This window comes from Pollachius pollachius (assembly GCF_949987615.1).
Source record: "Pollachius pollachius genome assembly, chromosome: 2".
NCBI classification, from domain to species: domain Eukaryota; kingdom Metazoa; phylum Chordata; class Actinopteri; order Gadiformes; family Gadidae; genus Pollachius; species Pollachius pollachius.
The window spans coordinates 42,612,388-42,628,870 of record NC_136935.1 but is presented as its reverse complement, the minus strand read 5'-3'; the positions used below and the strand labels follow the sequence as shown (position 1 = coordinate 42,628,870).

Sequence of the window (16,483 nt, the reverse complement as noted above, 5' to 3'; positions counted from 1 at the left end):
AATTTTTCCGATTGACAGCACTTGAAGTACGTTTTTTCTGCGAATCAGATAAGGGAAGAAAGAGGAAGGCATCTCCGGGACCACGTTTAACCTTGTGATCAGCCCGACTGCCTGAAGGAAACTTTCGCTTCTCGTTTTCATGAACAAACCTTTATAACCGAGCGCCTCTTGTATTAGTAAGTGCAAATATGATCGCGATTCGCTTTTTTCTCCCTTTCAACTAACGGGTTGTTGTGACTAGGCCTTCAATTGAATCACATGTTTGTATTTCTTCAATGGATGTGGGAACTTAACGTCGGTCCACGGATGTTGTTTAACTGTACATGAAATCCCCTTTCGCCAGGCTTTAATGGAGCGGGTGCAAAAGCTGACTCATTGAGGTCCGTCACTGGAGCTCAAGAGCACAAGCTCTACCACAAGATCACCTGATCTCAAACGATGCAAGTCTACAACCATCCAGTGATCCTTGCTGTGTCTACTTTTCGTGGCATGTCAACTGTATTTCAATTGGATCCATATTTCTGAACGAACGTCGTAGGTTTTCAGACCGTCCGGTACAAGATCTCCATGGGTTGAACCGTACCGCCAGAACTTCTTCATCATCATCAGCATCATCATCGTCATCGCCACCGAGTGACGATGATCGGTTCCCCCGACCTCTTAGTCTTCAGAGGTGGGGAGGGCTTCGTGGAGGCCAGCCACCACCAGGACACAATGCCAAACGAGCTGTCTCTCCCTCTGGTGGCCCCCTCCAACCCCTGGTCCACCACAGCTCAGTTCCACAGAGACTTCATACTGGTGGCTGAATTCTCAGAGCAGGTGTGTGTGTGTTAGGATATCCATATTGTGTGTGTGTGTGTGTGTGTGTGTGTGTGTGTGTGCGCACGTGCATGCATGTGTCTCTTTAAAGATGACCTATCCATCTCGTTTATGTGTGTGTGTGTGTGTGTGTGTTTCTTTGCGTGTACCTGCGCGTCTACCTAACCCCTCAGGTGGGCCCCCAGCCGGTGATGACCATCCCGGACGACCCCCTGGTCCTGGGTTCCTTTGACCTCAACCACTTCTCCGTGCGCATCATGTCGGTGGACTACCAGGCGGCGTTCCCGGCCCCCGCCGCCGCCAACCCCTCCGCTTATCCCGGCCCGCGCATCAACTTCACGGAGGACTCCCGGGTGGTGATGGGCGATTCGGCCAACGGAGCCTTCGCCTACGTCCAGCACATGACCCTGTACGACCTGGAGGCGCGGGGCTTCGTGCGGCCCTTCTGCATGGCCTACGTGTCGTCGGACCAGGGCAAGCTGATGGAGCGCTTTGGCGAGCTGTCGGCCTGCTTCACCCGGGCCTCGGACAGCCTGAAGACGGGCAACCGCCGCGCCTTCGCCACCGAGCTGCAGAGGAAACTTCAAGAGCTTGAGTAAGATGGGAGAGGGAGACACAGAGAGACCTAGTCTGTAGCCCGGTAGTCTGTCTTTGTGATTTGTATTCTAGGGGGGAAAGGATGGTCTAGTGGTGGTCAGGGTAAGGTACCTCCCCAGCCTAAAGTGACTGGGTTTGACCCTCAATGGTCGCAGCCGTACCTGTAGCTCTCCTTGAGCAAGACTCCCTAGACTTGATACTTACTATCACTGAAATCACTGAGATGTTTGGATCAAACTGCCTTAAAGTGTGTGTGTATTTTCCATTGTGTCTTTTACATCAGGTCACTCTTCCTCATCAGTGTGTTTACATTTCTTTACAGGTGCACCCGATTAACTCTACAGCAGGGGGCGGAGCTTCCGGACACCGCCGAGGGGCCCCCAAACGTCGGCGAGACGGACGACGACGAGCTTGAAGCTCTGGAACGCTCCATCCTGAACTACCGGGAACTCCTGCGACAGGTGTCATCCTACCCCAACAGGAAGTTGAAGCAGCCCGGCTTCCTGCCCTACGACCCGACCGACCACCTCGCTGATCCGTTCGCGCCGTTGACCCCCGCGGCGGCCTATCCCCCCCGCCCCCCCTCCTCCGTCGCCAGGCTGGAGCGGCGGCTGAAGACCCTGGAAGAGCTCAGCGATGCCTACTTTTTGTCCGTCACCGTGGAGCAGCTGACCGACACAGAGCGCCGTCTCCGCGGCGACCGGAGCGCGCTGCACAACGCCCGCTTGATACGCGACCTCTCCAGGAGGCTTCCGCTGACCAACTTCCTGTTTGAGCTCTGGGATCCAGACGAGGGCCAGAGGGAGCCAGAGCAGGAGTGGGAGGAGGAGAAGGAGGAGAAAGGGCCGTGGCCGAGTCTTGAGAGATTCTTCTCCTGCACGGAGGAGCCCCACCTCGGGCCTCGGGTGGAGACGGAGGGCAGGGGAACCCCCGCCGCGGAGGAGAGGGGCGTGGCAGAGATGGCGGGCAGTGTGAGCAGCGGGGACAGCATCGAGGTGCTGGGAACGGAGAGGTCGTACCGGACCCAACAGGCCGTCATGGGGGAGGACCCCAGAGGTACGTCGCCCCTGGCAATGGCAAACGCTTTATTTCAACAATCTTGAGGGATGTTACGATCACAACTGTCTCAAATGTACCTCTGACCCATTTAAACCCTGCTGGCTTTACACCTTCCTTTTGAATCTTAGAAACAGCCTTTGCGAGGAATGAGCTCTGCTTCAGACACGCGCCGCCAGAAGCGGCATGCAGCCAGCGTGTGCGTGCGTACTCAGTCCGCGGCAACAGCGAGGACAGCATAGAGGTCCTCAGTACCACCGACTCAATCATTAACCCGGAGGACCTGCAGGCCATCACGGAGGAGGATTCGGAAGACCAACCGACGGCGTACAGCAGTCTGGACCCGGTGCCACCGGTCCAGGGAGCAGGCGGTGATGAGGGGGCAAACTGTTTCAGGGATTTTATGGAGCAGGTGACGATCATGCGAGACGAGCGCAAGGAACCGCGGCGGAATGTCAAGGACAGAGGGAAATATTTGTCCCTGCGAATCGAGGGGGATTCACTCCACAGAGCAGAGGGCTCCGCAGCCCAGGGAGAGGCGGGGGCAGGCCATAGTGCAGGGAGAGAGCCGGCGCATGAAGACGTCATGCCGGAGATCACAGCCATGCATCAAGGTAAGGGGGACTGTTTGGAACTGTACTTTCCCTATTGTGGAAATTATATAGAATTAAAGACGCATAGCTGTCGTCCCTTATGGGAGAAGCCACGCTTTCAATTATAAATGCTCTACAAGAATATGGTTCTGTTAATGGAAAGCCTCAGAATGAGTCAAATCAGTTGCTAACCTTGGCTAAATGTTCTGTCATGTCATTGTTATGGCAGTTGGTGAAAGAGCAGTAGCAGTTCCCTCCAAATCTCTGACCCCTCTCAGAGGTGAGACCATGGCGTCGGACCACCACGTGAAGTTTGCCTTCAATCTGCCGCTGAGCGCTGCGTGGCCTCCACCGTGTACCCGGACCAGGACGTCGAGTGTCGACGAGGCGTCCCAATCCACCAGCTCCTCAAAATCCCCTACCCAGACCCATACACCAGACGTCGACCTCCGCCTTGACCAGGGGAGAAAGAGAAAGGCTGGCCTCAGGGCCCTGAGATTCATCCAGCAGAACTCGTTTTCCCAGCATGCCGTGTTTTGTCTGCTCAGTGGCCGGCCACTGATAGTGATTGGAGGAGATGAGAGTCGTGTGAGGAAGTTGGTTTCGGCGCTCGCCCTGTTCCTGCCCGCACCCGGTCCAGATAGGAACAATGTGTTGCCTTTCTTAGCCAAGCCCCTTCAACTGACGGACCTGCTCACATGGAGGCTCATTGGCCTACACAGGTAATCCACCAACAAATTAAATTACTGTGTCATTACCACTTGCTAATTGTATTCATTTTTTGGTTTCATGCTAATACTTGAATGCGAAAAATACCATGTTCAGCAGTTTGAAGTATTACATAAGGTTACTACACTACAAGCTTGTCAGGAGTAAATCAAATATTTAGCATGGCCAGATTATGCTGGTGAGTGAATTTCCTTACTGGTGGAGTAACAGTTTAACTCGTAGAGGGGCACATCCAACTGATCGAAACTTAATTTGATTGTTTTGTCTTCCCTTCTGTGTACTCCCTTGTGAACAGAACTTCCTCTGCAACGTCAATGGCTGTTCTCCACTCTCTGGCTCGATACAGCCGCTACCTGGCCCTGCTGGACCTGGATCAGAGGACGCTGCGTTGCCCCACCTACTCAGGCTCCCTGATTGGCCGAATAGCTAACCGTCACTCCAGCATATGCAGGGGCAGGACATATCTGCTCCACCTGGAGAGCTGCTTGACCGCCCTGGCCAATCAGGCGTTGCTGTACACGTTTCATCCCGTCTTTGGTCGTGACGGGGATGATAACGTCGTCGATGGAGAAGCCTTGCTTCTGGAGCGCGGGTTCTGCAGCAGTGAGGACGATCTGAGAGTGATGCGTTTCCTTTCCGATTTAATCAAACAGTACCATGCAGGGCGTGGCCCACCGGTCCTGAGTGTGTCTTACAGACCGACGCAGATCCACAAACATATGACGGCAACATAGTCCTGATTTTCAAATGTGAGAAGTATTTTGATAGACTTCTTCACAGACCCTTTTCACCCTGGCGTCATTGTAGGACAGCAACCTCCCCCATGACAATGAAAAGCAGACTCATTTTAAAAAGAAATATGAAAGGAATGCCACAAATGTTCCTCATATAAACTAAATCCACATTTTATTCTGCAATAGAAAAAGCTGCTTAGATATGTATGTTTTTTTCACCCATATTGCTCCATTATCTTTCATAAGCGGCCATAAAAAATATTCGATATATCACAGCTCAGGTGCAACACAGCATTGGTTTGAAAATAACCACCAACATGGCGGCTTTACAAAATAGATAATGAGAGACGTTACCGTTGAGAAGTTACTTGAAAAAAAAAAAAACTATGAATACACTTCAAACACCACCCATGCAAATCAAATGAGCCACAAAAGTCTTCTGAAGCCATTATCACATCCTGGTGTCCATGTTGGCCGTGTTCCTAGCATGAATCGATGCAGAGACAACTTTCTCCTATTGAATTCAAATCTCCAGTCAAGTTTTGTAGGGATTGTGAGCAACAGTGAGAGCATGGATATGCTCAGTGGGAGGATATTAAGACATTCAAGGGATTCCAGAAGGATGTGAAGGACACGGTGAAGCAGTAGACTACCCCTACGGATCCACAGTACAGACAGTTGATTTCAACAGAACTGCTTATGTACTACAGGCAAATCCACAAGGCAACTGTACACTCAGCCACTGGTACTTGAGAGGGTAGATCACGATCCATTGGTTCACCACAGGTGATCAGGTCTTGGGGAGGGAAATAGACACAGCTTGGGTCAGTGAAGGACACATCTACTGTGGCCTGTGAACCTCTCAGCAACTCAAACCCTTTTGCATCAAAACCCTGCCAATGTGCTGTCAAAATGTGACCCGTTAACCCAACTGTGGAATTATTTCAATGGTTTATAAAGAAAACATAAATTGATGCAAAATCTGGTGAAGGATACTGTTATTGCTTGTTTTTATGAGTGTTTTTATACTGTCATTGTTTGTTTTTATAAGTAACTTGTATGCCGAGGTGCCAGGATTATATTTGCTTACAGGTACACTAGTGGCTGGGACTGCACCTTTGGGACACACGGTTTTGACAGAGACCGGACTGCCTGCTCAAAAAGAAAAGTCACTGTTAGCAATGCATAACATAACCAATGACATGAGACATTGTGGCAACCAGATACATACAAGGATACAACTAGGTCAGTTGACTATTGAATTGTAATGATCTTTATCTCCTATTGTATTTTATGGGCAGAGGAACAAAGAATTGGAAGTAAGGCCAAGGGAGGTGCAGGTTGTAATACTATCTAGGAACCAAAGTCTATATTCTAGCTTCATTTACATGCAGCGAATTTAACATTTTCTGTTGGAAAACATTCTACCGTTAGAGAATGGTAAACCTTAAGGCACATATATATAAAAAAAATGTGAACGTATTCCTTTGACTGGACAACCAGTACCTGCAGGCAGCACTTAACGATAAAATAAACTCTGGTACAATGCAAAGAACAGAGAAGACATATACTAGAGATTTGCAACAGACAAGCAGCAAACTAAGGGAAACAAGGATAGGGGCTGAAGGGGATGTGTTTTGCGGAGAAGGAACAATTCCAGACGGATCCGTGTAGTTATAGATAATGTCTGGAAATTTGTTCCTTTCCTAGGATGATGCAATGAGGATTGTATTAACCAAGTTATTCCTATGCGAGTTGCTGTAGATCAGCAATACATGTATAGTATATGTGAGGTCTTAGAAAACACAAAAGACTGATAGTTTGGTAACGAAATGAATTATGGTAAATAACCGATGATGTAGTGGATTTCTTTGACTATAACAGACACAACAAACATAGAAATTAGGGTCCGTGAGGTATAACACATTGTAGGCAACCTATTCTTTAATGTTTTGTAGATGTTGTAGGTGCGGGTGTGTGTGTGTGGTTGTCAGGCACACACCTTTGATGCCCATCTCCTGTTGGATGCTCTGGATGAAGAGGTTGGAGTCCTGTTCATACAGTGAGAGGTTCTGATACAGCCACTGGATCACCCAGGGATGATCCTGGGAGACAGCACAGCACGGCCATCCACATTCAGAACGCCCTTTTCTGCCAACTTTTTATGCATTCCTTTTTTTTCTTGGACATTGTGGGTAAATAATGCATCATTCAGCATATATAATTATTATATTTTACGCTTTTTATTTTTTATGTCTGCTGACATTAAAACAAAGATTAAGTTCAGTTATGTATGAATGTCCCCAATGACAGTTAAAGCAGTACCAGACTGGTATATCTAAAATCCGGATTCGACTGATATTAACTTTGCCCCTTAACCACATATTATAAGTGTCCAGCATGTCTTTTAAAGAACCATACAAACATTTTCGGATCACATTCTACCATCATGCCACCATGTTTTGTATATTACAGTGGAAAGGTGCTGAGTGCTGAGAGAAAAGGACGAGAGGAGGAAAAAGATGCTACCTTGAAGCTCTGGATAACGTGATGCATTGGATTTAGGGGGCCACTCAAAATACGTAGCATTAGGGCCGCGGTAACCAACAGCAACAGCGCGTGGTCTGGGTACACCTGTAAATGCAAAACATACACAGTTATACACTCACGATTCACAAAAAAAACTGCATGCCACAATGGACTTTCGATCTCTGCATGAAATGTTGAGGTATTTGCGTTATCGAATACAACCTGCTGTGTGTGTATTAACATGCACTTACTTCTAGAAAGAATTTGGGAATCTGTATGTTGGTCCATGATCCTACCCCTTGTTTCAGTATCCCCAGGCTAAAAGTCTTAGCGTCCTACGGACAGCAATTTGAAGGAGTAAGCGTTAGATGAAAGCATTAACAAAAGGCTGCCACCGTTGAAATACCAAAGAAGAAGTTTGTTACATATAGCAAACACTTTTATCTAAAGCGACTTGAAATAAGTTCATTTGTCATAAGAAAAAGAAACAACATATATCTACCTACCTATCTATCTACCTATCTATCTACCATCTACCTATCTATCTATCACTGTCGCTACAGTAAGGCTGTTCATAGAACAAGTATACAAACAATTAGGAATTCAGGCCCGGGTTCTGGCAGAGGCGAGGGCGAATCCCGGGGGTTGTTGACAATGGTGAGCAAATGGGACCAGCATTGAGCCTGAAGAAGACACGAGGAACTCAGTCAATAAAAACCTTGCCAAACAACTGTGATGGAGTAACCCCCCTGCGTACTTACGTCTGCGTTTACTGCGGCACAACATCTCTGAACCCTCAGAGCAAACTTGACCAGCTCCACACGTCTCAGGGGCCCGGCCCCTGGGGAGACAGAGACAGAGTTAACGCCTTTCTTAAAGAGCATCGCTTTATCAGCCTCAATGGACAGGGTCGAGGCCGGGCTGTTCCAGCTCGCCTGCGAGAAAGCACTGTTTGATGATTGATGCATTGGGCATTGTTTTTTAAAATACTTTTAAAATGTTTATCTTATTGACGTTTTGTGTGTCGTTTCTTAATATTATTTAAAGTATCTTGTTTAAAGTATCTGCGGACAAGTGTTTAATTGTATGCACGTCGTTATATCTTCATTGTTGATTGCACTTTCAGGAAATCGCTTTGGAATAAAAGCGTCTGCTGAATAAATGTAATGCAACGGTACGGTATCACTATTATAACTCCCCCTGCTCCTGGTGAACATGACTGGGGGTAATAATGTGGATAAAGCGTCCACTAAATAGTCAGTGATAATGTAATATGACGTTATCTGTGTGTGTGTGCCGGCCTAGGCGTGTGTCGTACCTTGAATGGGTCCCCACTCGGCCCCCGGGAGGTCAAACAGTGTCTGCGGACTGATGTGGACCCTGGGGGCCGTCGCCGTATCGAAGATGCGGAGGTAGAGGCGGAAGAGCGCTGGGGAGAAGTGGGGGGCGGGGATGGACACCTCGGACAGAGCCAAGGAGAAGTCCCCCTCCATGCACATGAACAGAGCCACCAGGTCCCGCATCTCCTTGAACCTGGACAGGGGAGGGGAGGGGGGGGGGGGGGCAAGACCGGACCACAAGGGGACATCGTAGAGTCAATTTGGGAGGAGTTTGAGGAGAGCTGAATCGAAGCGAGTGAACTGATGAGATGAAGTATCCCACGGTGCTTATTACTGGTGTGATTGAACATATATTTATTGTTTTGATAGGCTGCATTAAACATAGCTGAACAATACATCTGTCCAAAACAAACATGAGATCCGATGACGTGTGACGTCAGTACTATTTAAATATAAAAATAAACAACAACAAATTAGAATTCAATGTTAGACGTGCATCACTCACAGCGTGGAGTTGTCAGTTTGGATCACCACACAAAGGTAGCGGCACAGCTCCCTGTACCTGTTAGAACAGAACAGGTCCATGGGTTACACGTGTGTGTGTGTGTGTGTGTGTGTGTGTGTGTGTGATCATGAGAATTGATGCTTTTATGCCATTATGAAGACCCATGCCACTTAAACATGACTTTCTCAATGTACTATACAATACACACAATTGTTAATGTCTGTCTGTCTGTACCTGCGTTGAGACTGTAGCATCTCCGACCTCATGAGGATCACAGGGATTGGTTCCGCCAGGATGTCTTTCTTTCTCCCTTGCTTACGGATCCCCGTTATATTCTGCCCCTTGAGGACCGAGACCAGCAGCATGTCGTCCCACGGACGCACACACAGGCTGAGGAGCACGCACGCACACACACACGCACTAAAATTAAGTAAATATTAGCTTACCACAACCAACACATTACTGTATATCATTGTCATACAAATGACAATCAAACATGTGCCATTTGTACCCTGGTTTCTTAATAATTTTAACAAAAATGTTAGGGTAAGGGTAAGCTTAATATTTGGTGAAATAAGGACAATTTAGGACATCTAAAATGTTATCAGATGAAGGACAAGGCAAAATTAAACTCTTAAACACATCTCTCTCAAAAACCGAACCTTTATCGGCATTGTAAAACAACATAGGGCTAAACAGGACGTGATTTGACATGCACACTAGATCTCTTTAAATTGCTATTATATAAACTGGTTGAAAACGACCTTGCCTGATTCTGTCCACTGCATAAAACAGCCTATGGGCAGATTTCTATTATATTTTATCTTTTTTGCCGGATGAAAGAAAGGAAATTAAGTCTACATGTGCATGTGGTTAATGGCAAAACTATCTGTTCTTCCATTAATTTTTATTTTGTACAAGATTTATTTATTTATTTATTTCCACTAACATTACTTTATGATTGTTATTGATCAACACATGCTCCGGTTCTCTGACTGCAAGAGTTTTGAGCAAAGGAGCCAGTAATGAGAAGGAATTTCTCATTCTAACACATAGGACCTTTAAACAGAGACAAAAACCAAAAGCACACACACACACACACACACACACACACACACACACACACACACACACACACACACACACACACACACACACACACACACACACACACACACACACACACACACACACACACACACCTGTTCCTTATGTTTCGTACTGTTAGGGGAATATTCAGGCACAGGGAAAAACGATGCAGCTTGTGGATGAACTCAGATGGTAAATCTGACATCACCATCAGCCGCTGAACAGAGACGATCACTCTGAAAACAAGAAGAGAAAACCATATTAAGTAAGAAGAACACTTTTAAATGGATAAAAACTGACATTTAGTCAAAGCGACTGTTAGTTGTTTTTTTTAACATACAGTTCTAATGATCAGGTAGTAAGGGTTAGGCTTCTTGTTCAAGTTAAAATCTGGGTATGTCTGGTGGGAATGGGAGTGTGCCTTTTTACCTTTGTAGGAGTATTATTCTGGCCTCCAAGGCGTTAGCTTTAGGACACATTGACAACACAATCCTGTACGGAAAATAAAACGACAACAACCACCACAAGAAACACGTTAAGACTCTTTTACTCACGGCCCAGAAGCTAAACTACAGCCCAACTAGTTTTTTTATTTTTCTTCAATACTGTAACAGAGGGTAAGTGCAGATTTAGAATTTCCCAGAAGCTTTATTCCAACCACATTTAGTTATATTTAGATGGATGTCATTAATGAGCAGGTAGAGGTTAGGCATCTTGCTCTATCATGCATACAGGTCGACTGTGGACATTTGGTTTGTACGTAAAGGCTTTCGGCCTTACCAGATCTATACATGCAGTGTGTGTGTGTGTGTGTGTGTGTGTGTGTGTGTGTGTGTGTGTGTGTGTGTGTGTGTGTGTGTGTGTGTGTGTGTGTGTGTGTGTGTGTGTACCCTGAAGGTTGGTAGTGGGAAGTAAAGTTCTTGGCTGCTCCCAGGCTCATGATGGCAGCAACTTTTCCTTCCTGTCTGTCTGCTTCGTTCAGGAAAGACGACACACATTCGTACACTGGTGTGTAACTGCGGACAAATAAAAAAAAAAAAAAAAACGATAATAACTCCCTCAGCGCCAATCAGGTAGATGCTTATTTATATATTTACTATTATTTATTGTAACTTGTGTATGTATTTTTTTTTACTCTTGTAACTAAAGAGATGAGCCTTGCCCTGTCAAGAGTTTCTCTGTACAGAATGACTAAGCCCTTTTGATAAAACAGTTTGATGTCTACTGGTTTGACATCCAAGGTGTAGGTTATCAACACAAAAGTACATTGGTCTATTTTAAAGCCTCTAAGTCAACCCAGAGCAGAGTCCCAACACTTACTCATGAACCAGACCATTCATGTGAGAATGTAACCTCTTGTTATCAGAAAGCATCTTTCCCTGGACGAAACAGGAGAACTCTGCTTGAAGCTTCTTGCTGAAGCTCCCCAGTAGCCTGTCTAAAACACAAAAACACTGCAGATTGAACTGGTAGAACTAGGGATAGTGCGTACAATATCAAATGCACATTGAATGAACCCATGCAGATGATTTTATATTATCACAGTTACCAGCAAGCTGCAGTTCACTGTCTACATCTGACAATGAGAAGTCAAATGCAAGTAAATTTCTCAGATCTGCAGAGTTTCGGAGTCTGCTCCAGGTAACGCTTTTCTGGTGGCTGTTACAGTGACACTCTTCATTGACACGCCACAAAGGACACTGAAATGCAAACGACAGCGAAAATCACGTGGCCTTTTGACAAAATGTTGTTAACCAGTGTATATATTATTAATTGATTTGCTAGACCTTTTTCACTCAATGACTACAATTAAAGTGCTTATTCAGTGTTAAGGTGGTGTAACTATCAAAACAGGGTGCAACATACCAGCGATGCTAGTTTATCACAAACATAGCAGAAACACTGTTGACAGAATTGGTGGTTGCTGTCGATTGGGGCGCTCTTCACATATTCTGCACGCCTGGGGTAGGAAAGACAATGACACAAATAGGATCCTGCATTTGAAAAGCCTGAGAAGTGTTTAATGTGAACAAGTTAGGCCTATGGTGAATTTCGGGGTCTACTCACGTAAAGGGATATAAGGGACAATCATAGCGTGCATGAGGCAACACTTCAGCTTGTTTGGAGAAGGTGACTATTAGGTCTTCTTCCAAAGCCTGGGCAGACAATAGTCTTTCTTGCACAACTAAAAAGGCCCACAATAACACACATATAAATAAAGACTGTGGTTCAATAATACTACACATGTCCACACTTCAGACGAAAATCCCACACCGTCTTCCTTCACTTCCACGAAGAGGACGGAGGAGTCGTTGAGTGCGGTATCACAACACAGGTCCTCGTCTTCACTGAGGATAATTATCACCTCATCCATGGTGAAAGATATCTGTGCAGTTATGAGTTAAAATAATATAAATGAGAACATTAAACAGCTTCTGCTAGTAAGCACACGATTGTTTTCAGAAGGGCATCTTGTGAGACAAAACAGAGTTCATATCAGATTTGTTAGTGACGAGACTATATGGGTCGACTGACTGCTAGCCACTCCCTTTGATTTCAGCTTTCAAAAGGTGTTTTCGACGATTTATCCAAATTCAATAAATGTTATTTAACAATGTAAGGTTATTGTATTTTCAACGCTGATGTACTGTTCCAAGATTTGGTCGACTATGTTTCCATTAGTAAGTAACTTATGTTAACATTACTTTCGGTAGAGCCTTGCTTCCTGGAATGTAACTGGTTTTGTTAAGATAAAGAGTAGAAGCAGAAGTGACAAAGTGAAAAGCTTCAATTCATGACAACAAATGTGGTGCTTATGAACACAAAAATATAAGCGTAGGTATATTGGCCGTGTATTTTTGTCGGGAAATAAACACGGATAAATACGTCTTTAGTCTTACCTTCAATGTAAACTGCGTAACTTTGTACCTCGCGGGGGAAATAAACGGAAATGACGTATATTTATGCATAAGCGGAAGTCTGGAGTTTGGCCACTGGTCATTTCAACCATTCACCATTCAACAGTCAGTCTGCAACATTTATTTATGTACTTTTTGCCACCTACATTCTAATTTGGAGTATCTGAATAAGCAAAGTTATGATAAAAAAAAATAGAGCTTTTATTTGTTGAATGTTGTGGCAATACACTGTAAAAAGGCAAAACAGTACAAAAGAAGAAATCAAGATTCAAAAGTATGCCATTGTTTATGTAATTTGGTGCATAAATAAATGTTTTATGCAGAGAAAATAGAGAATTCCAATAATGAGCAAATAAAGTATATATCAGTTAAAAGTGTCAGTGTTTTTTGCTTCAATTCATACAGTTCCAATACGTAGATTTTAATACTTTGTCCAACCAATGAGATTGCTGGATAAATAAACGCACAAAAAGCATTTACAGTCAAAGAGGCAAAGCTTTGACCCTATTTAAATAAAGTACATTTCCAAAAAGTTTTCTCCTGATTTCCTTTGCAAGTGTTTTATATTGAGGCCGTGCTCCTCTGCCCGCTTGTCTTTCTAGAATTAAATCTCCTCGATGCCGCCTTCTGGTTCATCTGCTTAATGTTCACTCCGTCAGCCTCAGGTTGCTCTTGTTCTGGAGCCATGTCTGTCCCAGCCTGTTCCTCTGTCTGCTCTGTATCGGCACCCTTGGCTGCAGGCATGGACATAAGCCACTGCTGATAGTAACCACGAAAACCATCAATTTGAATCAGGTAGTTGTTCCTCTTCTTGAACTGAGAGAGATAAAGAGGAGTGAAATGAAAATAAAATGAATAATTAATAGGACATGATTAATGAAAAGGTTATGCCCTTGAGTTACAACAGCTTTGTTAAATCTAAGACACAGTGACCTACCTGGTCATAGCTAGGGGGATACTGTGCAGCAAATTCCAGCTGTTTGATGATAATCTCGTTAGGCCACACTCTTAATTCAGCCATTCTCTCCAGTAGTAACTTCAGGTAGATGTAGTCCAGCCTCCGAGATGCCCGCCCAATCAGAGCAGAGAATACCTGGACATTAGGCCTCAATCTGGCAACCTGCATGAAATAAAGTCACCATGCGTTATAGTATATTCTTTAGTGCCACTATAACTACTAGTATTAAGTAAAAGGTATTATCTATTGTTACGAGCATTCTAGATTTCTACATCTAGTATTAGTACCAGATGCCGGCTACTGCATCTAAATATAAAAACATTATTCCCTTAGGTAACTTAATGCTTTAGAAGCATTTATTTGAGGACTGAAATGCGTCCTCACCTCCATGTCTTTGAGCAACTGAAGACCATCCGTCTTCTGGTTACATGCCATAGCAAGACAACCGTAAGTCTGCACGTCTGTATTTACATGTCTCTGGTACATGACACGCAAAACAGCCTGGGAAAAAGTAGGATAGGGTCAATTCACATAGAATATGTGATCTATTACCTCATTTTTTGGTTATGGGTTTAGGGGTGTCCGTGTGCGTGGTTTTGTACCTTTGCTGCATCCAGGTCACCGGCTTTAGCTGAGCGGCGAATCACAGTGTTGAAGAATGCTACGTCGAGCTTCACCTTGTGCAGCTTGGCCCCCTGTAGGAGCATCTGCAGCGATTGGCTGCCTGGCTCCATGGTATCGGCGAGGAGGGTCAAGGTTCGGAGGTCCGGACTGATGCCGCTAGAGACCATCTTGTCCAGGAAACCTTTACCTCCTCCTATCAGTGCCAGTCGGTCAGATGCGCCTTCCACCGTGCCGATGGACACCGTGGCCCCTCCCCTCCTCTCAAAAAGCTCTAACAGGTTAGGGGGCTCCGCTACAGGCACTGGCTGAAAAGAAGGAGAGTCATGAGGTACTCCCTCAACTACAACCATGTGGTTGACCTCTGGTAAGCTGTTGTAGGGCACCATCTCTGCAACTGTGATATGTGCACTGCCTTTTTGGTCATTCCCGTCAGTGGTTAACATGCGGTCGCCACCCTCTCCAGGCTGTAGAAACAACTGTCTCTCCAAGAGGTCAAGGTCTATGGTATCCCTGCTTCCTCTCCTATACCTCTTGCTAGCCACACCCTGGCCCTTCTGATCAGCCCAATCAGGGCTCAGCAGAAAGCTTGTAGCAGTGGTGGGATCACCAATCCCACAATCCCTTGCGGTACGCAAAAGTAGGTTGTAATTTTTAGCATCTGGGTAAATCCCTGAACGAAGCATTTGGCACCAAACCTAAAGGAAAGACAGGTACAAACAATGTCATACAACAGTAATAACAATAGTTCTGTTCGATTTGTGCACATGCATGACAGTTCCTACCTGTAGTGCCTGTCTGAACCCGGTTTCCTTTTCCATTACACATCCCATAAGCAGGTAGTGAAATGTCTCCTGAGTCACCACATGTTGGTTTTTCATCATCTCCTGAACATTAACACACACACAAATTAATAAATTATTCATGAATACAATCCCCTACAACCTCAATACCACATAAATGAACTGATTAAATTAAACATACCCGGATTGTGTGAATACAGGCTTGAAGGTGGTTTGTTATGGCGTGTGTCTTGAGGAGGGCATGGTATGTGATAGTGCTAATTGGGTAGTTTTTGCGACATAGTTCTTGTTCCAACTGCAATGCATGCTGGAGCCCGGCTTGTTTCGATGGCGATTGAGCACAGGCATTGAACAGAGCAGTGTATGTAGCATCTGTTGGAATCAGGGACCGTTTTTTCATCTGAAAGAAACACAAAAGCTTAGTACTGTAAACAATAGTAAGCCATCGAATGGCTATCGGTCATAAACTATACACATGGAAAAGGATGCATAAGGGAGTGTAGAGCATCCATACATCATTATACAGTTTGAAGGCCTTCTTTAGTTGTCCAGCTCGACCACAGCCTCCTATAAGGATGGTGTAGTTATACTCTTCTGGCTGTAACCTCTCTCTTTTCAACATGTCTCCACTAAATAGATCCAAAGCCTGCTGAAGCTGTGATAGAAAAGAAAGCAGCAACAACACATAATTGAAATGAGTGCAATGAGGCCAGCATACACGTTGATCACTTGAAATGAATAGGTTGCACGCGATTGATCGTGTGTGGGTAAAATTATGACAGACTGACCTTGTTTTCTTTTAACAGGTTTTTACACTGTAGGAAGTACCAATAGGTCGTATTCCTCCCTTTGGCCATGAAAGGTTTCCTTCTTTTAACTTCATCCTCGCCGTCTTCGTCTTGGAAACATTGATTCTGTATTTCTGGGCTACTTTTTTGGAACGACCTCCGTGCGCCAATATCACTAGATAATGTACCAAACTGCTCTCCGGGACCGTCACCATCTACCTGGTCAGTCGCATTGGCAGTATTTGTCAAGGGGTTCAGATCTCCGAAGGATGCTGAGACGATCGACTTGTGTCTGGTCACTTCACTGATAATCCACGAAGTATCATTTAACAAAAGATTTGGCGACCAAGGATAATGCGATAGCGTTTTGGCAGATGAACTCCTTTTAGCTGTGTAGACGTGGT

At 45.2% G+C, this 16,483-nt stretch overlaps 3 protein-coding genes across 3 annotated transcripts in view; 1 reads left to right on the top strand and 2 right to left on the bottom strand.

Moving 5' to 3' along the window:
* Window positions 1-309: 309 nt before the first annotated feature.
* Window positions 310-4,533, top strand: smcr8b (Smith-Magenis syndrome chromosome region, candidate 8b). Its single transcript, XM_079729919.1, has 6 exons — window positions 310-819; window positions 993-1,414; window positions 1,739-2,472; window positions 2,604-3,086; window positions 3,295-3,787; window positions 4,090-4,533. Exons 1-6 carry the CDS (start codon window positions 640-642, stop codon window positions 4,526-4,528), a joined length of 2,751 nt encoding a protein of 916 aa, XP_079586045.1. The 5' UTR covers window positions 310-639; the 3' UTR covers window positions 4,529-4,533.
* Window positions 4,534-5,182: 649 nt separating this feature from the next.
* On the bottom strand, window positions 5,183-12,913 carry LOC307071053 (uncharacterized protein). The gene is made up of 19 exons (XM_079729920.1): window positions 12,892-12,913; window positions 12,266-12,377; window positions 12,059-12,176; window positions 11,858-11,951; window positions 11,541-11,691; window positions 11,312-11,429; window positions 10,882-11,007; window positions 10,421-10,483; window positions 10,105-10,227; window positions 9,137-9,292; window positions 8,903-8,959; window positions 8,376-8,590; window positions 7,819-7,898; window positions 7,651-7,740; window positions 7,309-7,392; window positions 7,058-7,162; window positions 6,531-6,633; window positions 5,619-5,680; window positions 5,183-5,324 (listed from the first exon to the last, which is right to left on the bottom strand). The coding sequence occupies exons 2-19, from the start codon at window positions 12,363-12,365 to the stop codon at window positions 5,319-5,321; spliced, it is 1,851 nt and encodes a 616-aa protein (XP_079586046.1). The 5' UTR covers window positions 12,366-12,377; window positions 12,892-12,913; the 3' UTR covers window positions 5,183-5,318.
* Window positions 12,914-13,190: 277 nt separating this feature from the next.
* ptcd1 (pentatricopeptide repeat domain 1) overlaps window positions 13,191-16,483 on the bottom strand; it is a 3,369-nt gene continuing 76 nt past the window's right edge. Inside the window, exons 1-8 of the mRNA XM_079729352.1 lie at window positions 16,080-16,483; window positions 15,806-15,946; window positions 15,473-15,691; window positions 15,274-15,375; window positions 14,470-15,186; window positions 14,252-14,368; window positions 13,847-14,029; window positions 13,191-13,725 (exon numbers count right to left, since the gene is read on the bottom strand). The exon at window positions 16,080-16,483 is cut by the window's right edge and continues 76 nt beyond it. Coding sequence (XP_079585478.1) covers window positions 13,471-13,725; window positions 13,847-14,029; window positions 14,252-14,368; window positions 14,470-15,186; window positions 15,274-15,375; window positions 15,473-15,691; window positions 15,806-15,946; window positions 16,080-16,483 — 2,138 coding nt within the window. The 3' untranslated portion in view covers window positions 13,191-13,470. The remainder of the gene's footprint in view (window positions 13,726-13,846; window positions 14,030-14,251; window positions 14,369-14,469; window positions 15,187-15,273; window positions 15,376-15,472; window positions 15,692-15,805; window positions 15,947-16,079) is intronic.